A 26,383-nucleotide genomic window follows, 5' to 3' on the forward strand; every position below is an offset into this window, starting at 1 on the left:
TTTATTATCCATTATTATATGGATTAAAATAATTCACCTTCTGGGGGGCTTTAGTATGTTTTTTCTTTTGCTCTCTGCCGCAGTTCCGCTCGCCCAATCCTCAAATAAACAACCAACCATAATATCACCAAGACATAAGGAATAACAAAACCGAAGACCATTTCAATTCATGCCACAAGAAATACACTACAATAATACTAGTACATATTTAATTTAACATTCGAGTTGTTGTTGTTTAACAGAATCAACTGCATAAATATACTCATTATGATTGTTTGCAGTTAGTTGTTGAATTTTTACTGACCAAGTTCTGGTTTTAGATACCAAGGTGTTGTTGTTTATTTGTTCCCCTCCCCTCTTTTTGTCTTTATAGAAATCAAACGACTTATTTGCCAAGTGATCTGTGCAACGTGTAGAGTATTGAGACAATAACTTAGGCAACAACAACAACAACAAAATGCAATGTACTCCACCTATTGTTGAAGACAATTGTTGTGAAAAATTTATACTCGAGAAAATTTCGTTAATGGAGAAATGTTATAGTATTAAATGTTCTAAATGATTCAATGTCGAAAATTTTTTTTGAGTGTAACAAACACGTTATTTTAAACAATAATAACTAGAAGTCTGGAATATAGTTAAAGGTTTTGTTTAATTTAAATTTCTAAAAATTGTTTATTTGAAGAACTTTTCTAAAAAATTTATAAAAAAGAAAATTTTTGAAATTTTTTAAAGAAATTTGAAATTTTGCGAAATTTTTCCAAAAAATATCTAATGTTCTATAATGAAAAAAAAAAAAAAAAATTGGAAATTTTTTATAAAGAAGACAAAATTTTCTATATAAAAGAGAAATTTGCAAAAAATTTCTATAATAAATTGCGATTGTTTTTTATGAAAAAGTAAACATTTTTGAAAATTTTCAATTGAAAAAAAGAAGAAATCTTGAAAAATGTTCTATAAAAAAGAAATATTTGTGAAAATTTTCTAAAAATTATCGTAATTTTCTATAAAGAAGTGAAAATTTACGAAAAATTTCTATAAAAAAAAATAGAAAAATTTTTATGAAAAAATAAATAAAATTAATGAAAAATGCAATTATCGAAAATTTTCTATAAAGTAGATAAATTTTTGAAAACTTTCCATCAAGATGAAAAATGTTTGAAAATTTTCCACATTTCTAGAATTTTCTATAAAGAACAGAAATTTTCTAGAATTTTCTGCAAAGAAGAGAAATTTTATATAAAAAAATTAAGTTTTGTAAAATTTTCTATAAAGAAGCGATTTTTTTTTAAATTTCTATGAAGAATATAACATTTCTAAAATTTTCTATAAAGAACAGATATTTTCTAGAATTTTCTATAAAGAAGAGAATATTTGTAAAATTTTCTGTAGAAAAGAGAAAATTCCTAGAATTTTCTATTAAGAAGAAAAGTTTTATATAATGTTCTATAAAGAATTTTTTCCTATTTAGAATTTTTTATAAAGAACACCCATTTTCTATAATTTTCTATAAGGAAGAGAAATTTTCAATATTTTCCTATAAAAAATATAAAATTTCTAGAATTTTCAGTAAAGAGAGAAAGTTTTCAGAATTTTCTATAAAGAAGAAATATTTTCTATAAAGAAGAGAAGTTCTCTAGAATTTTCTATAAAGAAGAGAAATTTTCTAGAATTTTCTATAAAGACGAGAAAATTTCAAAAATTTTCAACAGAATTTTTTTTTAAATTTTCTATAAGGAAGAGACATTTTTGAGATTTTCCTATAAAGAATAGAAATATTTCAAAAATTTTCTATAAAGAAGAGAAGTTTTCTAGAACTTTCTGTAAGGAAAACAAATTTTCTAAAATTTTCTATAAAGAAGAAAAATTTTATAGAATTTTCCATAAAGAATAGAAAATTTCTAGCAATTTCTATAAACAACAGAAATTTTTTAAAATTTTTTATAAGAAAGAGACTTTTTCGAGATTTCCTATAAAGAATAGAAATATTCCAAAAATTTTCTATAAAGAAGAGAATTTTTCTAAAATTTCTTTAAAAAAAGACAACTTTTCTATAAAGAAGAGAAGTTTTCTAGAATTTTCTATAAAGAAGAGAGGTTTTTTGGAATTTTCTATTTCTAGAATTTTCTGTAAAGAAGAGAATATTCCAAGAATTTTCTATAAATAGCATTTTTTTTAATTTTTCTTTAAGGAATATAAATTTTCGATATTTTTTCTACAAAATATTAAAATATTTCAAAAAAAATTCTGTAAAGAAGAGAAATTTTCTAGAACTTTCTGTAAAGAAGAAAATTTTCGAAAATTTTCTATAAGAAAGAAAAATTTTTAGAATTTTCTACAAAGAGAAATATTCTATAAAAAAGGGAAAATTTCCTGTAAAGAAGAGAAATTTTCTAGAATTTCTATAAAGAAGAGAGGTTTTCTGGAATTTTCTATAAGGACGAAAATATTTCTAGAATTTTCTGTAAAGAAGAGAAATTTCCTAGAATTTTTTAAAAATAACAGTTTTTTTAATTTTCGATAAGAGAAATATTCGAGATTTTCCTATAAAAATAGAAATATTCCAAAAGTTTTCTATAAAGAAGAGAAGTTTTCTAGAATTTTGAAAGAGAGAAATTTTCGATAATTTTCTATAAGAAAGAAAAAATTTTAGAATTTTCTATAAAGAGAAATATCCTATAAAAAAGGGACATTTTCGAAATGTCCTATAAATAAGAGAAGTTTTTAAAATTGTCTATAAAGAAGAGAAATTTTGGAAAATTTTCTAGAAAAGAAATGTTCAATTAAAAATTTATAGTCGGACGAGGCCGACCATAGAATACACTACAACCAATTTGAATTATACCCCCTTCAAAATATGACATTTAAGTCATATTTTGAAGGGGGCTTTGTATATGGGCTAGGGTCAAATGAGTCCCTATCATTATGAAATTCATCAGGGTCATCAAGGCTAGTATATAACTTTATTTTACAGCTTTTTGTCGAGATACGATTATATTAAACATAACATATATTAAACATAAACATATGAACTTAAAAGCCCTATTCGGGGGGTTCAGATGTATTGGGGGCTAGGTGAAATAATGGACCGATGCTAAGTATTTTCAATAGACTTCGTCTCTGGTAACAATAGAAGATCATGTGCCAAATTTCATGGAATTATCTTCAAAGTTGCGACCTGTAGTTTGATTACAAAGTTTGCAAACCCTATTCGGGGTTTCATTTGTATGGAATGGACCGATCTTAACCTTTTTTAATAGGCTGGGACAATACAAGATCATATATCAAATTTTATTGTATTATCTTCAAAATTGCGACCTGTAGTTTGATTACAAAGTTTATAAGGACGGACGGGTGTAGCTAAATCGACTCAGAAAATGATTCTAAGCCGATTGGTATACTTTAAGGTGGGTATAGGACGAATAATATTGTGCGTTACAAACATCAGCACAAACCCAATATACCCTCCCCACTAAAGTGGTGTAGGGTATAAAGATAAATTTTCTTTAAAAAAGTACTTTTCAAAAATTTTCTATAAAGAAGAAAAATTACATTTTTTTAAATATCTGTGTACCTATAGCTTTTCTTAACACTGTGCCGGTATACTGTTGTAGTAGTTTATTGTTACTTTGTGGTTTTAGTTCAATAAATGAACTTACAATTCAAATGTTGCTTTCAACGTTCCAGCCCGATCGTTGTTTTAGTGCAATTCTTGCAGCCGCCGCTGCTGTTGTTGTTGTTGTTGTTGTTACTATTGTTCTGGGGTTATTTAAGTTTTATGCAAGAACAACAACAGCATACCCTTCTAGTCTTTTAGTTTAATGGCTAGAACTATATATAGGAATATGAACAAACTTTTATTAAGCCAAGTTGTAACCAAGTTTATTCATTGCTACCGGGGATCATTTCTGGCTAAAATTATTTGAACATGTCTATAGAATAAACTAACTATATTTTTATTTTATTTCTTATTGTTGTTGTTGTTGCAGCTTTTATAATGTAAAGCTTCAATAAGTTGTAGTTTTTGTTGTCGTCGTCGTCTTCGTCTTGCTTGCTTATTGTTGCTGCTGCTGTTGTAAAGTTTTAGGCTCGCGTCTACGGAGACACGCCTAACCGCAAGGCAACCGTTTTTCTTGTGTTACCATGTCTTTGGGGGGAACTCGCCAATATTATGCTGTTGTTTTTGTTGCTATTACTTTAACGTTTATTTAACTTTAAGTCTCTGTTGTTGCTTTAATAAATCTTTTGTTTAAGATTCAAAACACAATTCCTCATTCTTTTGTTTAAAGTTTTTTTTTTTTATTTTCGAAGCTTTAGTCGTATTATTATTATTGCAGTTGTTGTGGGGATGTTGTTTTTGTTGTTTAAATATTCGAGGATTACATGACCTACAAGTGTTTTAAGTCAGGTCTGATTATTTAAAACATTAACTAAATAATTTGAAGTCATAAAATAGGAGTTAGTTTGCTGAAATATTGTTTCGGTGATTTGGCAGATTTTGAATAAAAGAAAATAAATCGGAGAAACTGTATGTACCTATATGGCTCCATTTTCTGTATTATTAAATAGTATGACTTCTAAGTATATCACGATTTTAGTTAGTTAGTTAATTCTAACTAACAGACGGACAAACCTACCGACAATCACAATGTTCTTAGCCGTAGGTTACACAAAATCCCAAATAAACAGTTTTTCTGTTCATAACTGTTAAATTGTTTGTAAATTAAAACCGATCTAAACGATTTAAAATCGGTTTAATGAAATGGAAAATTGTTTTTTTTTCTTTGTTTTTTTTTTTTTTTTTATTTGTGATGTAATTTCAACCTTAAAAAAATATTTATTTTTTAGCATTTATGATACTTGAAGTGTTTTTTTCTCTATAAATCTCAAAGTAAAGATTGACGGCATAAATTAAAAAGAAAAGGTCAAGTTCGTTATCAAAACAGAAATGGCAAGTAAATAAATATCGAAAAAAGAATACAGACTCGATTTACTGTGACTTGAAAGAAAAGTGTAGAACAAATATCAGCAATACTTGTACAATTTAACACCGAGTCCTCTACAAATATTTGCTGGTTTTAAAAAGCCAAAAAAAAAAAACCTAAAAATCAAAACAGGTATAAATGAAATAGTAAATTAAAGCAAAAGGGATCAAGTCTCACTGTAACGCAAATGTAAATGAATTGTGCCTACAGGAAAAGACAAATAGTAGAAGAAAATAAGAAAAAAAAAAGTAACACAGATAGAAAATATTGTTTGTAACTCATGTTAAAATTTGTGTAGGTCGCAAGCCAACAAATGCGTAGATGACAATGAAAGTCTGAAGGTTTCAAACTGCCAAACAGTCGGTACAACTTCTAGACTCACAGGATATGAGTGTTTTAAAACTCACTGTTGTTTTTAGTTTTGTGTGTAGGCATAGTAGACAATATGAAAATTGTTCAAAATCGAATGTGGAAGTTATGGTCGATAGCAACGAATCACTATTCCATATACATATAATTAAAATTAACTTCTTATTTGGAGTTGGTATCGATATGAACTATCTATCTATCTATCTATCTATCTATCTATCTATCTATCTATCTATCTATCTATCTATCTATCTATCTATCTATCTATCTATCTATCTATCTATCTATCTATCTATCTATCTATCTATCTATCTATCTATCTATCTATCTATCTATCTATCTATCTATCTATCTATCTATCTATCTATCTATCTATCTATCTATCTATCTATCTATCTATCTATCTATCTATCTATCTATCTATCTATCTATCTATCTATCTATCTATCTATCTATCTATCTATCTATCTATCTATCTATCTATCTATCTATCTATGTATCTATCTATCTACCTCTCTATCTATCTATCTTCGATCTAATCTATCTATCTATCTATCTAATCTTCTATCTATCTATCTATCTATCTATCTATCGATCTATCTATCTATCTATCTATCTATCTATCTATCTATCTATCTATCTATCTATCTATCTAGCTATCTATCTATCTATCTATCTATCTATCTATCTATCTAGCTATCTATCTATCTATCTTATCTATCTATCTATCTATCTATCTATCTATCTATCTATCTATCTATCTATCTATCTATCTATCTATATCTATCTATCTATCTATCTATCTATCTATCTAGCTATCTATCTATCTATCTATCTATCTATCTATCTTCTATCTATCTATCTATCTATCTATCTATCTATCTATCTATCATCTATCTATCTATCTATCTATCTATCTATCTATCTATCTATCTATCTATCTATCTTATCTATCTTCTATCTATCTATCTATCTACTATCTATCTATCTATCTATCTATCTATCTATCTATCTATCTATCTATCTATCTATCTATCTATCTATCTATCTATCTATCTATCTTATCTATCTATCTATCTATCTATCTATCTTCTATCTATCTATCTATCTATCTATCTATCTATCTATCTATCTATCTATCTATCTATCTATCTATCTATCTATCTATCTATCTATCTATCTATCTATCTATCTATCTACTATCTATCTATCTATCTATCTATCTATCTATCTATCTATCTATCTAATCTATCTATCTATCTATCTATCTATCTATCTATCTATCTATCTATCTATCTATCTATCTATCTATCTATCTATCTATCTATCTATCTATCGATCTATCTATCTATCTATCTATCTATCTATCTATCTATCTAATCATTAATCTTCTATCTATCTATCTATCTATCTAATCTATCTATCTATCTATCTATCTACTATTATCTATCTAGCTACTATCTATCTATCTATCTATCTATCTATCTATCTAGCTAGCTAGCTACTATCTATTCTAGCTATCCTATCTATTCTATCTATCTAATCTATCTATCTATCTATCTATCTATCTATCTATCTATCTCTATCTATCTATCTTCTATCTATCTATCTATCTATTATCTATCTATCTCTATCTATCTAGTCTATCTATCTATTATCTATCTATCTATCATCTATCCATCCTCCATCCATCCATCCATCCATCCATCCATCCATCCATCCATCCATCCATCCATCCATCCATCATCCATCTATCTATCTATCTATTTTGACTTTGTTATAAACAAAATTCTTCTTCTGCCCTAAAACCTAAATGTAGCGTACAAAAGGTGCAAAACGTTAATAATAAACGAAACACAAGACAAAAAGCAACGGCCAGCGGCCAAAAAATGCACGATAATTTAAAATGCAACACATGATTTTTTCGAAAAACATAAAACAGTCAAACAAAAATTTATGTAAAAAGAAATAAATATGAGCGACGAGAGAGACAGGTCAAAAACAATACATGAGAGAGATATAATCTAAATTGAAAGAGAGAGAGTACTTATATCTTTGAGATACTCGATTCAAAATATAAACAAACTGTGTGCCCACTGGAAATGTGATCTAATTGGAAAATTCCTGTTGCTTTTGAGAGCCTCGAGACGACAACACGAGCTCATTTTCCAACCAAACAACCGAACACTTGTTGATCGTTTTGGCTTTAAAAGAAATAATAAAGATATTGTTTACGAACTACAAGAGCAAAGTATCTGGATAAATTCCAGTCATAAACAAGAATGTGTTTTAATATTGAGTGTGTAACTAAGAGTGAGCACATGAAGTGTAAAGTATCTGAAGGTTTTCCAAAATGAACAGTCGCGTTTTGACTTTTAAGAAGCGTTGTTTAAACCACGGTTGATTTATATAAATTTTTAAAAAATTTTGCCCACGACTTTACGTTTTTTTTTTTTAATGTATACAAATAATAAGTACTGGCGGTGATATATTTTGTATACATTTTATTAAAGTGATTAATAATACGAAAAAATACATAAATTAAAAACAAAACAATTATTTTTGAATAATTTTATAATTTAATAAAAATTCTTTATGAATATGAATTTAAAAATATGAATATTTAAAGTGTGTATAAAAGAAAGAAAAGAAATAACATAAAAATTACTTACAATAAAAATAATTTGTTAAAGAATTTAAACAAAGTTTGTTTTTTTTTCTACTTTTTTATGATAAACCCATAAAATAGAAACGTTTAAATTTCTATATAAATAGTTAACATAAATTTTATGATTATTTGTTAAATCGGCTTAAAGTTTTTATTTTTTGTTATTTATACAAGCTTGTGTATAAATTTGTTGTGTTTTATATAAGCTGTTTAGTGTGGTAGTAGAAAAAAAAGGATTAAAATAATTTGAAACAAATATAATATAAAATAAAAATATACAATATAATAGAATCACAAAAACACAAAAAAATAAAGAAAAAAAAATATCTTCCCATGATGTTTATTAAAGCATGAGCTCTATTTTATTGTCATTGCCACAACGTTATAAGCGCCAATTACAAGCAATGACTCTTGCCGTGATCATCATTTACACCACTTTGGTGTTTTACCAAAGTTCATATGGATATCCCAATATTGAGGTGAGTCTCTATTATATATGTTAACATTGAGACAATAGTGAAAAAGTCTTGTCTGTTTTTTGTTGGTGTGGACAAATTTAAATGGGTTTTAATTAAGATTAAAAATATATTTCATTTTATCAATGGAGAAGTTGATTTGACTAAAGATCGCTGGCTAAAGAGTCAATACAATGTTATTGTAATGTTCTAGAAATGATCTATTATATCATATCGACAATTGGTCTTTGATTTTTTTGTATGATCTAAATTCAAATCTTGTTTATTCATGCAAGATTTTGATCTTATTTGATCATGTTTTTGAAGTTTTATAGAAAAAGCTTTTAACTTTTTGCGTAGATCCTAAAGTGTGAGGTAAAAGTTGCGGTTTAATCTGAGAAATAATTAGTTTTTGTAGTGAAATAAATTTTTCAGTTGGTTCTTATTATCTGTAGGCCCTACTCATAGGCAAATTGTCCAAATGTGGATTATGGGCCTGTTTAGGAGATTCGGTTGCAGAATAGTGCAGGCCATAATGGACTTATAATGGACTTCGAGAATGCAAATCGTCTGTAATAAGTTGCTTTTATATCGGGACTGTATTCGGCTCCGAGTTTTTTAACAAGGAGGATTACTTCCCTAAAATATGAGGTTAAAATTGGAATTCAACCTTGAAAGAATAAGACTTTTATAATTAGTTTAATTCAGAGACCTTATCCACAGGAAAATTTACCAGGTCTGGAATAAGGGTCTTGCTTGAGATGTTTAAAGTTTGATTGTCGTACAGTCCATCTTGTCTAAAAGAAACTAAAGCTTGCAACCAGAAGGATTCAGATATAGAATTTCAGAATTCAAATCTTTAGTAATATTAATATGGGAAATATTAAAATTATATAGAATTTCAGAATTCAAATCTTTAGTAATATTAATATGGGAAATATTAAAATTGTTTTTATATCGGTACCTTATTATACTTAGGATTTCTTTGAACCATGGGTTGTTTAGAGGAAAACTTCACTGACGTATTGTAACATCAGAGAAGTTTTCAAGTAGTTCTACAGTTGTTTGTGTGTGTGTTTTGCTTTTAGTGTCGCCGTTAGCAGTAATTCAGGGCCCAAATTATGGCATACGATATCGATCGAAATCTCCATTTAGATTCTATTGAGATTTCGATCGATATCGTATGCCGTAATTTGGGCCCAGTATATCTAATAGCTATAAGACTGAAGTACCGATTCATATATTCAAAATATTGCTTTCTAATGATATTAATTGATATTTGCGAAGGGATTCTTAACGAGTTCTTTAGTTTTTTGCTTGTGCTTCGGCATGCATACCGCCATTAATAAGTGATCGATATGCCGTTCTTAAATCTGAAGTCTCGAGTCACATTAAGTGATAAATAACATGAAAATATTGATTTCCCGAAATTCGGCTTGAATTTCTTTAAATTCTGCTCTTAACAGTTTTGTGTTCGAATGAATTCTTATTGAGGGATGTACTATCCAAGTAGTTCTTCAGATTTTTACTTGCGTTTCGGCTTTAGTACCGCCATTAGTAAGAGTTCGATATGCCGTTCGTAAATCTGAAGTCCCGAGTCATATTAACTGATGAATAACATCTTTAAATTCAGCTTTTGACAGTTTCGCATTCAATTTCTCGCGATTTGATGCGTTCGAATGGATTCTTATTAAGAGATGTACTATCGAAGTACTTCTTCAGATTTTTGCTTGCGCTTCGGCTTGAGTACCACCATTAGTAAGAGTTCGATGTGCCATTCGTATATCTGTAGTCCCAAGTCATATTAAGTAACGAATAAATTAAAACTGTTGATATCTCGCGGCAGTAACTGATCCATCGGGTTGAATTTCTGCTGTTAAAAGTTCTACCTTCAAAATATGGATTTCTCTCCGTTAAAACAGATCACGAAAATTTATCGAATTTGACCAGAACAAAATTTTTAAGCAAAACCATCGATTATTTACATTTTTAACACCTTAGCTCTAGTACAGTGATGCATCCATTTCATCCAATAATAATAATATTGACAGAAAATTTCCTGCAGTTTAATTACCTAAACTTTAAGCCCCCTTTTTACAGTTTTTCTATATTAAAACACAATTTCAAAATATTTCTAATAAAATCCACTATTTATTATTAATATCTCACGATATATTAATTGTTGTTGTCATATTTAAAAATATGTTAATCACAAATTTCCCCCCGCTAGCTAATGAAGGAAACCACAAAGAGATCATATATGAGAATAGATCAATTTTATGGTTACCATGGACTATAAACTAAAAACAGAAGATAAAACATGAAATGCATTCTACTTCTGTTAATAAATTTCTATTGAATAAAATTTAAAGTTAACTCATAAATATTTGTGTTAATTAAACACTAATGCCGCCGCTTGAAACATTTTTTTAATTTTTTTTTATAAAAGGCCTAAAGATAAAACCTATATTATTTAAAGATTAGACTTGAGAAAGCATACAACTGGAAGAGGAAAGAATATAATTTAAAAAACTATTTTAATTTTATGTTAAAATCATTTAAACATTTTTTTATTAATAACAAACAACCAGTTTTTCCTTAAATTTTTATATTAAAAATGTTTATTTTTTTAACAAGAAATCATGGGAAAGAAAGTTAATTTAAATAAAATAAATTAAGTTAAAAGTATTTTCTACTGGAACTACTTTTAAGGCTTAAAATATCAGCTACTATTTTACAGCAGCAGCTTTTAAGCTGTATATAAAGTCTGTTATAAATGACAGATTTTTTTATTCTTTGTTTTATTGCTCAACTATTAAATAATGATAAAAACTATAGTTTGTTAGTAATTTAAACTAATCGTAACGAATTTATTATGATTTTCTATTATTTTAAAATTTTAGTTTTCCGATAAAGAAAAAGTGAAAATATTTGAGTTTTTTAGGTAGTTAAAATTTGGTGATTAAAAATTTTATATTTTAGCTTTCGCCTTGGGCGGTTTTGATGAAAGATTTGTAAAGTACAAGAGTTTTGAATTATAGTTTTAGGTTCAATTTAGATTTTTAATTTTATTTCATGATTTCTGTTACCGGGTGAAAATGAAAACTGTTAATCTATCATTCCAGACTAAAGAGTAAATTCTACATTATAGACTAAGCTATAGACCAGATTTAATCACATTGTAGTCCATACTATAGACTAGACAGCAGTCCAGATTATATAACGGTATATAGACCGCACTATAGTCCGTACTGTATACTAAACTGTAGTCAAGACTATAGACTTACTATAGTCCGGAGTATAAACTAGACTATAGTCGAGACTATTGACTAGACTGCGGCATATACTATAGAAGAGCCCAGATTATAGACTACACTATAGTCCAGACTATAGACTACACTTTAGTCCAGATTATAGACTACACTATAGTCCAGACTTTAGACTACACTATAGTCCAAATTATAGACTACACTATAGTCCAGACTATAGACTACACTATAGTCCAGACTATAGACTACACTATAGAATACACTATAGTCCAGACTATAGACTACACTATGGTCCAGACTATGGACTACACTATAGTCCAGACTATAGACATCACTATAGTCCAGACTAAAATAGTCCAGACTATTGTCTACACTATAGTCCATACTATAGAATACACTATAGTCCAGACTACAGACTACACTGTAGTCCAGACTATAGACTACACTATAGTCCACACTATAGAATACACTATAGTCCAGACTATAGACTATACTAGAGTCCAGACTATAGACTACACTATAGTCCAGACTATAGACTATACTATAGTCCAGACTATAGATTACACTATAGTCCAGACTATAGACTACACTATTGTAGAGACTGCACTATAGTGAAGACTATAGACTGAACTATTGTGCAGTGTACACAATAAACCACAGACTACACTGTAGTCCAGACTATAGACTACACTATAGTCCACACTATAGAATACACTATAGTCCAGACTATAGACTATACTAGAGTCCAGACTATAGACTACACTATAGTCCAGACTATAGACTATACTATAGTCCAGACTATAGATTACACTGTAGTCCAGACTATAGACTACACTATTGTAGAGACTACACTATAGTGAAGACTATAGACTGAACTATTGTGCAGTGTACACAATAAACCAGTTTGTAGACTAGCATGTAGTACAGATTCTCAGCTAGACCAAAGTCCACATTATCGACTATACTGTAGTCAAGGCCATATAATGCACAATAGACCAGACTATAAACTGCACTATGGACTAGACTGTAGACGAGACTATAGACAAGTCTATAGACTAAATAATCGTCCATAGATTGTGGCTATAGTTCAGACTAAAGACCACACAATAGTTCAGAGTATAGTGTGAACTATACACTAGACTATAGTCCAGGCTAAAAACCAGACCATAGTTCGGCCTGACTATAGTCCAGCCTATAGACCAGAGTATTGTCCAGACTATTGACCAGAGTATAGTTCAGGTGATAGACCAGAGATAGTCCAGACTATGGACCAGACTATAGTCCAGCGTATAGACCAGACTGTTGTCCAGACTATTGAGCTTTAGTCCAATTTATAGCCTATACTAAAAACTAGACTAAAGTTTAGACTAAAAATTTATCTGTCTACACAATAGACTGATCTATAGTCTAGTCAACAGATTGATTTATAGTCTGTACTACAATGGCATATTTTTATATAAATTTTCCTAAAAAACTGAACTTAACACATTTCCCTACTCAACAAACATTTACATTTATTAAACATTTAGAATCTACCAACTTTTATTGCCTATTATTTACGATCAGACCCACTGTGTGTGTGCGCTATGTGTTATTACTGTTAGCGGTATAAAGGAAATGAAAGTCTATTCAAAAGATACAAGTAATTTAATATTTTATTTAATTTAAATAAAGTTTGTCTTAAATACTGATCTTTAAAGACAAATGAGTTGATTAAATGTATATTTAATTTAAAAGTAATAAAATACAAAATCATATAAAATTAACAAATTTATTAGCAAAGTCAAATGTTATTTAATACTGGCTTCTAAACAAAGTATAAAAACTAAACATAAAAAAGTCTTAATGACAATTTAATAGATGTCAACAGAGATACTCTTTGTTAAAGATGTTAAGAAGTGTAGACAGCTAAGAAAAACGCCTTAAATAAATAGAAAATCAATCAATAATAAAAAAATAATTATCTATATAAATCAATCATTTTCACAACATAGACAGACATAAACAAATTTTGTATTGTTGCTTGATTTTTTGGGGGGTTCTTTTAAATAAAATTTTATTTATTTAAAAAAAAAAATCATCAATACTAATGTTGATGACAGCCAACCAACCAACGAACATTGTGCATTTCAAAGTTTTGTAGTCAATGAAATCAACACTTATTCGCTTTATAAATGCACGTTTTTTCTCGTTTTTGTTCATTTGTTTGTGTATTCTCTTTTTGGCCAGAATTAAATTTAATATTGAACTACAAAATGAATAAAAACAAGAACAAAAACTACTAAAAACCAAAAATCTCTATAAAACCCACCATAATATCTACAAATATTAAAAATATATAAAAATAAAGAATCCACAAAAAAATATATTGAATTCGGAAAAAAACATTGAATTCCAAATGTCTGTATAAAAATGTAAATGTTGTTTGTTTATTCGTTGAATGAATGAATATAATAGTTATGAATGCAGAGTTACATACATTCCTACATCCAACCAATTGTATATGTGTAGCTGCATCTATAGTAACCCAACAGTTTTGGGAGGTGGTTAGTGTATAGATTTTAAACAGTATTTTTAAAAATTTTAGTCTACAGTCCAGTCTAGCCTTTAGTCTAGTCTATAGTATAGTCTATAGTGTAGTCTATAGTGTAGTCTATAGTCTAGTCTATAGTCTAGTCTATAGTCTAGTCTATAGTCTAGTCTATAGTCTAGTCTATAGACTAGTCTATAGTCTAGTCTATAGTCTAGTCTATAGACTAGTCTATAGTCTAGTCTATAGTCTAGTCTATAGACTAGTCTATAGTCTAGTCTATAGTCTAGTCTATAGTCTAGTCTATAGTCTAGTCTATAGTCTACTCTATAGTCTAGTCTATAGTCTAGTCTATAGTCTAGTCTATAGTCTAGTCTATAGTCTAGTCTATAGTCTAGTCTACTCTATAGTCGTCTATAGTCTAGTCTATAGTCTAGTCTATAGTCTAGTCTATAGTCTTGTCTATTGTCTAGTCTATAGTCTAGTCTATAGTCTAGTCTATAGTCTAGTCTATAGTCTAGTCTATAGTCTAGTCTATAGTTTAGTCTATAGTCTAGTCTATAGTCTAGTCTATAGTCTAGTCTATAGTCTAGTCTATAGTCTAGTCTATAGTCTAGTCTATAGTCTAGTCTATAGTCTAGTCTATAGTCTAGTCTATAGTCTAGTCTATAGTCTAGTCTATAGTCTAGTCTATAGTCTAGTCTATAGTCTAGTCTATAGTCTAGTCTATAGTCTAGTCTATAGTCTAGGTCTAGTCTATAGTCTAGTCTATAGTCTAGTCTATAGTCTAGTCTATAGTCTAGTCTATAGTCTAGTCTATAGTCTAGTCTATAGTCTAGTCTATAGTCTAGTCTATAGTCTAGTCTATAGTCTAGTCTATAGTCTAGTCTATAGTCTAGTCTATAGTCTAGTCTATAGTCTAGTCTATAGTCTAGTCTATAGTCTAGTCTATAGTCTAGTCTATAGTCTAGTCTATAGTCTAGTCTATAGTCTAGTCTATAGTCTAGTCTATAGTCTAGTCTATAGTCGAGTCTATAGTCCAGTCTATAGTCTAGTCTATAGTCTAGTCTATAGTCGAGTCTATAGTCTAGTCTATAGTCGAGTCTATAGTCGAGTCTATAGTCTAGTCTATAGTCTAGTCTATAGACAAGTCTATAGTCTAGTGTATAGTCTAGTCTATAGTCTAGTCTATAGTCTAGTCTATAGTCTAGTCTATAGTCTAGTCTATAGTCTAGTCTATAGTCGAGTCTATAGTCTAGTCTATAATCTAGTCTATAGTCTAGTCTATAGTCTAGTCTATAGTCTAGTCTATAGTCTAGTCTATAGTCTAGTCTATAGTCTAGTCTATAGTCTAGTCTATAGTCTAGTCTATAGTCTAGTCTATAGTCTAGTCTATAGTTAGTCTAGTCTAGTCTAAGTCTAGTCTATAGTCTAGTCTATAGGTTAGTTTATAGTCTAATTTATAGTCTAGTTTATAGTCTAGTCTATAGTCTAGTCTATAGTCTAGTCTATAGTCTAGTCTATAGTCTAGTATATAGTCTAGTCTATATTCTAGTCTATAATCTAGTCTATAATCCAGTCTATAGTCTGGTCTATATTCTAGTCTATAGTCTAGTCTAAAGTCTAGTCTATAGTCTTGACTATAGTCTAGTCTATAGTCTAGTCGATAGTCTAGCCTATAGTTTAGTCTATTGTCTAATCTATGGATCTGATTCCCACTAGCGATTCTGGTAATAGAATGCCCGCTAGTAGTCTAGCTATATTTCCACAGATCTGATATAACATAACTAAACATCTCTTTATAATGAGATTATTTTACACATTTCAGTAATCTATTTTAGAGTCAATTAACCCCTAGATAGGATACACTCATCCCAAACTACTGGATAATTTTGTTGCTTTTTTCAAATGTATGAGTTGCATGTGTTGTTTATTTTTGTTTTTGTATATATCTATATCTGTTTAATAGCTATTTTTATGGATTTTTAACAGAGTTTACATTACTGCTAAAAATAATATTGCAAAAAAAATTATTTTACTTTTTTCTCCTCCATAAAGTGTAGTATTTTATTTGTTTTTCTTTTATATAACCCAGGGAATTATCATTGTTTACCCGAATGCTTGTTTAAGGAAAAAAAATTAAATGAAAAAATAACTGCATATAAAAAACCTAACAGGTGCAATTTGCCTGTGGCATACAAAAAAAGGGAAAAATAGGATAAACATTAATATCCTTATAAAGTAAAAAGTATTTAGTTAAAACGCATAAAAGGCAGAAAAGCAGATAATGATTATGGTTGTTTTTCCCAAAAAAATAAAAACGCATATTTGTTTTAACAAATTTTGCACACAGAATGCCATAATTTCGATAAAGTTTAAAAACTGGTTATTAAGAGTGATAACCGCAGTAAAAACTTACATTGAAAACAAATGAGTTAAAAGGCTTTCACTACTTACACAGTGGCATTTGAACTCATTATTTTAACAGGCTGTTACATACCCTCGCTTATATATAGTTAGTTAAATAAGTCATTACTTCGAATAAACATGACAAATGTACAGGATCCTTTATATAAAAATCTATATTGTTTTTTAAATTAAATCTTTAATTTGTGCAACCATTTTTATGTATCACTTTAGTACGTACATACCTCCCATTTATCGTACTAAAACAACTCACGTTTGTACCTTTATGATAAAGGTTTATCATATTCACCTTAATTAAGTGGTCGTTTGTTGTGCTTTAGTGTCATTCTTTCACTTCTCAGTAGTTTTAAAATCTAGAAAACTAAAACTGTATGACTTCTTTAAAACTACTGTTGTTGCTCTGTGGTTTTTATGTTTTCGGTAAAAATAGTACCTTTTTTACAAAATAAAGACAAGAAAAAACTACAGTAATAACACGCGTGACCTGTGCTCTTATTTTCCTTTTAATAATACGGGTTATATCCCGTCTTTTTGAACAGTAACATATGAAAATACTAGTACACATTTTAGATGACAACCACATTGGTACTAAATTTCCAGGGAATACTACAAACAGCAAAAACAACAATAATAATAATCATGACAACAACTGATATACAAAAAGGTAACAAACATTTTATACGTAAAAGTGATGATGATGACACTTTTGTAAGAAAAACAAAATAAATAAAACATGAATAAAAAAAACAACAACAAGACAAGTCAAATACAAAGTACATAGTGTAAAAAGGTAAAGAAAATAAAAGAGGATATAAAGAATAAAGAAAACAATAAAGTCAAAACATGGAGGAACGATCAGTAATGTTTTGAAATAGACCCTACAGTCAAAATGACCCATTTTCATATGTTATTTAAAAAACAGATCTATAAAGTGATTAGTAGAACAGTCTATAGAGTGATCTGTAGAACAGTCTATAGAGTGATCTATCAGTCTACAGAACAATCTATGAAACGGTATATAAAGTGATCTGTAGACCAGTGTACAGAGTGATTTATAATAGAACGGTCGATAGTGTGATCTATAAAACAGTATATTGAATAATCTTTAAAACGGTTTATAGAGTGATTCATAGAACGGTCTATAGAGTGATCTATAGAACGGTCTATAGAGTGATCTATAGAACAGTCTAATGAGTGATCTATAGAACGGTTAATAGAGTGATATATAGATTGATCTATACAACGGTATATAGAGTGATCTATAGAACATTCTATAAATAGAATAATCTACAGAAAAGTATATAGAGTGATCTATAGAACAGTCTATAGAGTGATATAAAGAAGACTAGGTTAGTGATCAGACTGTAAAGTCGATGTAAACTTTGAGACTATCTATAAAACGGTCTATATAGTGATCTATAGAATAGTCTATTAAGTGATATATAGAGTGATCTATAGAGCGGTCTATAGAGTGATCTATAGATTGATCTATAGAACGATCTATAGAGTGATCTATAGAACGTTCTATAAATAGAATAATCTCCAGAACAGTTTATTGAGTGATCTATAGAACAGTATATTTAGTGATCTATAGAACAGTCTATTAAGTGATCTGTAGAACAGTCTAATGAGAGATCTATAGATTGATCTATAGAACGGTATATAGAGTGATCTATAGAACGTTCGATAAATAGAATAATCTACAGAAAAGTATATAGAGTGATCTATAAAACAGTCTATAGAGTGATATACAGAACAGTATATATAGTGATCTATAGAACGGTCTATAGAGTGATCTATAGAATAGTCTATAGAGTGATCTATAGAACGGTCTATAGAGTGATCTATAGAAGGGTCTATAGAGTGATCTATAGAAGGGTCTATAGAGTGATCTATAGAAGGGTATATAGAGTGATCTATAGAAGGGTCTAATGAGTGATCTATAGAACGGTTTATAGAGTGATCTATAGAACGACATATAGAGTGATCTATAGAACGTTCTATAAATAGAATAATCCACAGAAAAGTATATAGAGTGATCTATAGAACAGTCTATATAGTGATATACAAAACGGTTTAGGTTAGTGATCAGACTGTAAAGTCGATGTAAACTTTGAGACTATCTATAAAACGGTCTATATAGTGATCTATAGAACAGTCTATAAAGTGATATATACAGTGATCTATAGAGCGGTCTATAGAGTGATCTATAGATTGATCTATAGAACGATCTATAGAGTGATCTATAGAACGTTCTATAAATATAATAATCTCCAGAACATTATATAGAGTGATCTATAGAACGGTATGTTTAGTGATCTATAGAACAGTCTATTAAGTGACCTGTAGAAAAGTCTAAAGAGTGATCTTTAGAACAGTCTATTGAGTAATCTATAGATTGATCTATAGAACGTTCTATAAATAAAATAATCTACAGAAAAGTATATAGAGTTATCTATAGAAGAGTCTATATAGTAATCTATAGAACGGTCTATAGAGTGATCCATAGAACGGTCTATAGAGTGATCTATAGAACGGTTTATAGAGTGATATATAGAGTGATCTATAGAACGTTCTATAATTAGAATAATCTACAGAAAAGTATTTAGATTGATCTATAGAACAGTCTATAGAGTGATATACAGAACAGTTTAGGTTAGTGATCAAACTGTAAAGTCGATGTAAACTTTGAGACTATTTAACTAAAGACTATAAAGAACTTTTAAGCGAAATTTTCATTTTACCAAAATTTTAACGTTACAACAAACTAATCACACTTCTTTTTAGCCTTCAAATAGTCCTCTTAATAGAGTTTTACTTAAAAAAAAAAATAGCTAAATAAAATGTGCAATATAAGGAAAAAATAAAAAAAAGACAACAGACATATTAAAGGGAAAAATTGTAACAACTTGTTCAATTGTAAAAAAAAAAACACAAAGTAACAAAAGTGAAATAAAAACTCACATTGGTTTTAATATGTGAAGAAATACTATAAAAAAGTGTAAAAGACTTTATATAGAAAATATGAAAAAAAAAAAAAACAGAAACATACAACCTACTCGTATGTTGAATATAAAATGTTGGTTGGCTGGTTGACTGTGGCGGTGATGATGACTATGGCGACGTACGATGATGACGATGACAATGATGACATGCAGCCTGTATGTGTTTCACAGCAAAACGACACTTTTAATATGGAAAACTAAATAACAAACATATAAAATATAAGATATGAAACTGATATAATTGAAGACCCTGTATTCGTACGTGTTAAATACAACGACCCCCTGTTGTTGAGGTTTTCTTTTGCACTTTTTTTTTTAAGAGTTAAATGTTTACACACATATAAATGAAAAATCATAAATAAATAGCAAAACAAAAAGATTTTTTTAAGATACAATTTTTAACATTTTTTTTCTCTATTTCTTTATAGATTTCGCAAAATCCCTCACAAAAATATCACCATAAAGTGGGTGAAGTACAAACACATCATATGAAATTATTACAATACGAAACATCTACCACAAATACACCCACCTCAACAACGACACAACAACAATCATCATCAGCAGCTGCAGCAGCATCTTCATCTTTATCACAGTCATCTTCTACTCAGGATTTAATAGCAAATCCTGTTCATACCACCGTTAATCAACCCACTACTGTGATTATACGCAAGGACATACATAGTTTTAATTTCTCTGACATTGAGTTGCCCATCGAAAGACCCACAGCTTCGGCTCATTATTTGCGTAATAAACATTTACTACGTGATCTCTCACAGCGTTCGGTGACGGGTACACCGAAGCCACCCACCACCGAATTGGATGATATATTTATAAGTGTTAAGACAACGAAAAGTTATCATGACAGTCGTTTGGCCTTGATTGTTAAGACATGGTTTCAGTTGGCCAAAGATCAGGTGAGTTAATTAGAAATTTAATTAAATATTTTCTATAAATAGGATTTTAAATAAATATTTTCTACAAATAACAATTTTATCGAGAACTAGAACAGAACTAGAACTGAACTAGAACTGAACTAGAACTGAACTAGAACTAAACTAAACTGACTGAACTAGAACTGAACTAGAACTGAACTAGAACTGAACTAGAACTGAACTAGAACTGAACTAGAACTGAACTAGAACTGAACTAGAACTGAACTAGAACTGAACTAGAACTGAACTAGAACTGAACTAGAACTGAACTAGAACTGAACTAGAACTGAACTAGAACTGAACTAGAACTGAACTAGAACTGAACTAGAACTGAACTAGAACTGAACTAGAACTGAACTAGAACTGAACTAGAACTGAACTAGAACTGAACTAGAACTGAACTAGAACTGAACTAGAACTGAACTAGAACTGAACTAGAACTGAACTAGAACTGAACTAGAACTGAACTAGAATGAACTAGAACTGAACTAGAACTGAACTAGAACTGAACTAGAACTGAACTAGAACTGAACTAGAACTGAACTAGAACTGAACTAGAACTAGAACTGAACTAGAACTGAACTAGAACTGAACTAGAACTGAACTAGAACTGAACTAGAACTGAACTAGAACTGAACTAGAACTGAACTAGAACTGAACTAGAACTGAACTAGAACTGAACTAGAACTGAACTAGAACTGAACTAGAACTGAACTAGAACTGAACTAGAACTGAACTAGAACTGAACTAGAACTGAACTAGAACTGAACTAGAACTGAACTAGAACTGAACAAGAACTGAACTAGAACTGAACTAGAACTGAACTGGAACTGAACTAGAACTGAACTAGAACTGAACTAGAACTGAACTAGAACTGAACTAGAACTGAACTAGAACTGAACTAGAACTGAACTAGAACTGAACTAGAACTGAACTAGAACTGAACTAGAACTGAACTAGAACTGAACTAGAACTGAACTAGAACTGAACTAGAACTGAACTAGAACTGAACTAGAACTGAACTAGAACTGAACTAGAACTATGAACTGAACTAGAACTGAACTAGAACTGAACTAGAACTGAACTAGAACTGAACTAGAACTAGAACGAACTAGAACTGAACTAGAACTGAACTAGAACTGAACTAGAACTGAAACTAGAACTGACTAGAACTGAACTAGAACTGAACTAGAACTGAACTAGAACATGAACTAGAACTGAACTAGAACTGAACTAGAACTGAACTAGAACGAACTAGAACTGACTAGAAACTGAACTAGAACTGAACTAGGAACTGAACTAGAACTGAACTAGAACTGAACTAGAACTGAACTAGAACTGACTAGAACTGACTAGAACTGAACTAGAACGAACTAGAACTGAACTAGAACTGAACTAGACTACTGAACTAGAACTGAACTAGAACTGAACTAGAACTGACCTAGAACTGAACTAGAACTGAACTAGAACTGAACTAGAACTGAACTAGAACTGAACTAGAACTGAACTAGAACTGAACTAGAACTGAACTAGAACTGAACTAGAACTGAACTAGAACTGAACTAGAACTGAACTAGAACTGAACTAGAACTGAACTAGAACTGAACTAGAACTGAACTAGAACTGAACTAGAACTGAACTAGAACTGAACTAGAACTGAACTAGAACTGAACAAGAACTGAACTAGAACTGAACTAGAACTGAACTGGAACTGAACTAGAACTGAACTAGAACTGAACTAGAACTGAACTAGAACTGAACTAGAACTGAACTAGAACTGAACTAGAACTGAACTAGAACTGAACTAGAACTGAACTAGAACTGAACTAGAACTGAACTAGAACTGAACTAGAACTGAACTAGAACTGAACTAGAACTGAACTAGAACTGAACTAGAACTGAACTAGAACTGAACTAGAACTGAACTAGAACTGAACTAGAACTGAACTAGAACTGAACTAGAACTAGAACTGAACTAGAACTGAACTAGAACTGAACTAGAACTGAACTAGAACTGAACTAGAACTGAACTAGAACTGAACTAGAACTGAACTAGAACTGAACTAGAACTGAACTAGAACTGAACAAGAACTGAACTAGAACTGAACTAGAACTGAACTGGAACTGAACTAGAACTGAACTAGAACTGAACTAGAACTGAACTAGAACTGAACTAGAACTGAACTAGAACTGAACTAGAACTGAACTAGAACTGAACTAGAACTGAACTAGAACTGAACTAGAACTGAACTAGAACTGAACTAGAACTGAACTAGAACTGAACTAGAACTGAACTAGAACTAGAACTGAACTAGAACTGAACTAGAACTGAACTAGAACTGAACTAGAACTGAACTAGAACTGAACTAGAACTGACTAGAACTGAACTAAAACTGAACTAGAACTGAACTAGAACTAAACTAGAACTGAAATAGAACTGAAATAGAACTGAACTAGAACTGAACTAGAACTGAACTAGAACTGAACTAGAACTGAACTAGAACTGAACTAGAAACTGAACTAGAACTGAACTAGAACTGAACTAGAACTGAACTAGAACTGAACAGAACTGAATAGAACTGAACTAGAACTGAACTAGAACTGACTAGAACTGAACTAGAACTGAACTAGAACTGAACTAGAACTGAACTAGAACTGAACTAGAACTAAACTAGAACTGAAATAGAACTGAAATAGAACTGAACTAGAACTGAACTAGAACTGAACTAGAACTGAACTAGAAACTGAACTAGAACTGAACTAGAACTGAACTAGAACTGAACTAGAACTGAACTAAAACTGAACTAGAACTGAACTAGAACTGAACTAGAACTGAACTAGAACTGAACTAGAACTGAAGTAGAACTGAACTAGAACTGAACTAGAACTGAACTAGAACTGAACTAGAACTGAACTAGAACTGAACTAGAACTGATCTAGCACTGAACTAGAACTGAACTAGAACTGAACTGAACTAGAACTAGAACTGAACTGAACTAGAACTAGAACTGAACTAGAACTGAACTAGAACTGAACTAGAACTGAACTAGAACTGAACTAGAACTGAACTAGAACTGAACTAGAACTGAACTAGAACTGATCTAGAACTGATCTAGAACTGAACTAGAACTGAACTAGAACTGAACTAGAACTGAACTAGAACTGAACTAGAACTGAATTAGAACTGAACTAGAACTGAATTAGAACTGAACTAGAACATTTACATTACAATAAAAAATTTGAATTGAAAACCCTCATAAACAAATAGATCTTCTTATAATCTGCTTTCTTATAAAAAATCATAAAGTCAAACTTTTAACCCTACAGGCCCCTTATTTTTTGCCTTTAATTTTTTATTAACAATCCCAATTTAGTATTTTCCCTTAAATATTTCTTAGTTTTCTCACAGTTTTCATTAATAGCTACAAGAACAACAACAACCTACAAATATTTACATAAATTTTAATCAGTTTTTGTTTATTTGACAAACTCCCAACATCTCATACTGATAATTTTTTTTAAATATTAATTTAAATTATATACAATTCCTAAGGGCGCTCTTTTTTTCTGGATTATTTCGCAAGAAAAATTTCTTATAAAAAAACATACATGCATGTCTGACTGACTGAATGACTGGGTTTGTGCCTGCATGTGAGTAAGTAAATAAATATTGGCAGTCATTCATGAAATTGTATTATTTTTTACAAAAAATGTCTACTCCAGCTGTAGTAGCAGGAGCAGAAAGTAGCAAGTACCAACTACCAGCTACTTGTACTTGAAGTGACATACATCCAATTTCAGTTTTTATTTTCTTTAATAAATTTATGCTGGGAATATGTTTTATTTGTAGGAAAAAAAAAACTAAAATAAGTACGTGTTTAATTGTGAAATATGTAGGGGTGTGTTGTTGTTTTTCTTATTTATTTTCTCAGTTACTTCTGGCATATTTGTCGAGTTATAATCCCCCTGTTTTATTAAAATTTCTTTCCCTCTACTTCTAAGATTAAATTGTCGCTTTTAGTATAATTTCTTGAAGTTAATTACTTTAATTTTACATGAGTAAGTGACGTGAGAAAACTGTGAATTTTTGCAATAAAACTGTTGCATGTTTAAAGGGGGATTTATGAATATTTTGTTTTAAAGATAATTCATATTTATTACTGTGGATTGTATTAAATAGTTGTGGGGACAATATTGAACACAGAACTGCGAACAGAACTAGAACAGCAACTAGAACAGAACAGAACTAGAACAGACACAGAAACTAGAACAGAACAGAACAGACACAGAACAGAACTAGCAACAGAACTAGAACAGAACTAGACACCGAACTAGAACTAGAACGAACTAGAACAGAACTAGAACAGAACTAGAACAGACGAGACTATAACAGAACTAGAACAGAACTAGAACAGAACTGAACAGAACTAGAACAGAACTAGACACAGAGACTAGAACAAGAACTAGAACAGAACTAGAACAGAACTAGAACAGAACAGAACTAGAACAGAACTAACAGAACTAGAACACTAGAAACTAGAACAGAACTAGAACAGAAACTAGAACAGAACTAGAACAACTAGACAGAACTAGAAAACTAGAACAGAACTAGAACAGAACTAGAACAGAACTAGAACAGAACTAGAACAGAACTAGAACAGAACTAGAACGAACTGAAACTAGAACAGAACCTAGAACAGAACAGAACAGACTAGAACAGAACTAGAATAGAACTAGAACAGAACTAGAACAGAACTAGAACAGAACTAGAACAGAACTAGAACAGAACTAGAACAGAACTAGAACAGAACTAGAACAGAACTAGAACAGAACTAGAACAGAACTAGAACAGAACTAGAACAGAACTAGAACAGAACTAGAACAGAACTAGACAGAACTAGAACAGAACTAGAACAGAACTAGAACAGAACTAGAACAGAACTAGAACAACTAGAACAGAACTAGAACAGAACTAGAACAAACTAGAACAGAACTAGAATAGAACTAGAACAGAACTCTAACAGACCTAGAACTAGATACAGAACTAGTACAAACTCGAACAGAACTAGAACAAAACTCGAACAGAACTAGAACAGAACTAGAACAGAACTAGAACAGAACTTAGAACCGAACTAGATCAGAACAGAACAGAACAGAACTATAAACAGAACAGAACTAGAACAGAACTATAACAGAACTAGAACAGAACTAGAACAGAACTAGAACAGAACTAGAACAGAACTAGCAACAGAACTAGAACATAACATGAACATAACTGAAACAAGGAACTAGAACAGAACTAGAACAGAACTGACAGAACTGAACAACTAGAACAGAACTTAGAACAGAACTAGACCGAACTAACAGAACTAGAACAGAACTAGAACAGAACTAGAACCGAACTAGAACAGAACTAGAACAGAACTAGACAGAACTAGAACAGAACTAGAACAGAACTAGAACAGAACTAGAACAGAACTAGAACAGAACTAGAACAACTAGAACAGAACTAGAACAGAACTAGAACAGAACTAGAACAGAACTAGAACAAACTAGAACAGAACTAGAACAGAACTAGAACAGAACTAGAACAGAACTAGAACAGAACTAGAACAGAACTAGAACAGAACTAGAACAGAACTAGAACAGAACTAGAACAGAACTAGAACAGAACTAGAACACAGAAGTAGAACAGAACTAGAACAGAACTAGAACAGAACTAGAACAGAACTAGAACAGA

At 30.2% G+C, this 26,383-nt stretch overlaps 1 protein-coding gene across 2 annotated transcripts in view; it reads left to right on the forward strand.

Annotated features, from left to right (window-relative positions):
- The window catches only part of LOC119607960 (fringe glycosyltransferase), a 126,329-nt gene that overhangs the window by 72,399 nt on the left and 27,547 nt on the right, over positions 1-26,383 (forward strand). The window contains exons 1-2 of one of the 2 annotated variants that reach the window (XM_037962133.1): positions 7,977-8,501; positions 20,137-20,625. In XM_037962133.1, the coding sequence (XP_037818061.1) occupies positions 8,373-8,501; positions 20,137-20,625 (618 nt within the window). In that variant the 5' untranslated portion in view covers positions 7,977-8,372. Of the gene's footprint in view, positions 1-7,976; positions 8,502-20,136; positions 20,626-26,383 lie in introns of those variants that run through there. The other variant, XM_037962134.1, reaches the window with a different exon arrangement.

Source organism: Lucilia sericata, unplaced genomic scaffold, assembly GCF_015586225.1.
Source record: "Lucilia sericata isolate MDLA Ls3-8-SP2 unplaced genomic scaffold, ASM1558622v1 Contig000769F_arrow, whole genome shotgun sequence".
NCBI classification, from domain to species: Eukaryota; Metazoa; Arthropoda; class Insecta; order Diptera; family Calliphoridae; genus Lucilia; species Lucilia sericata.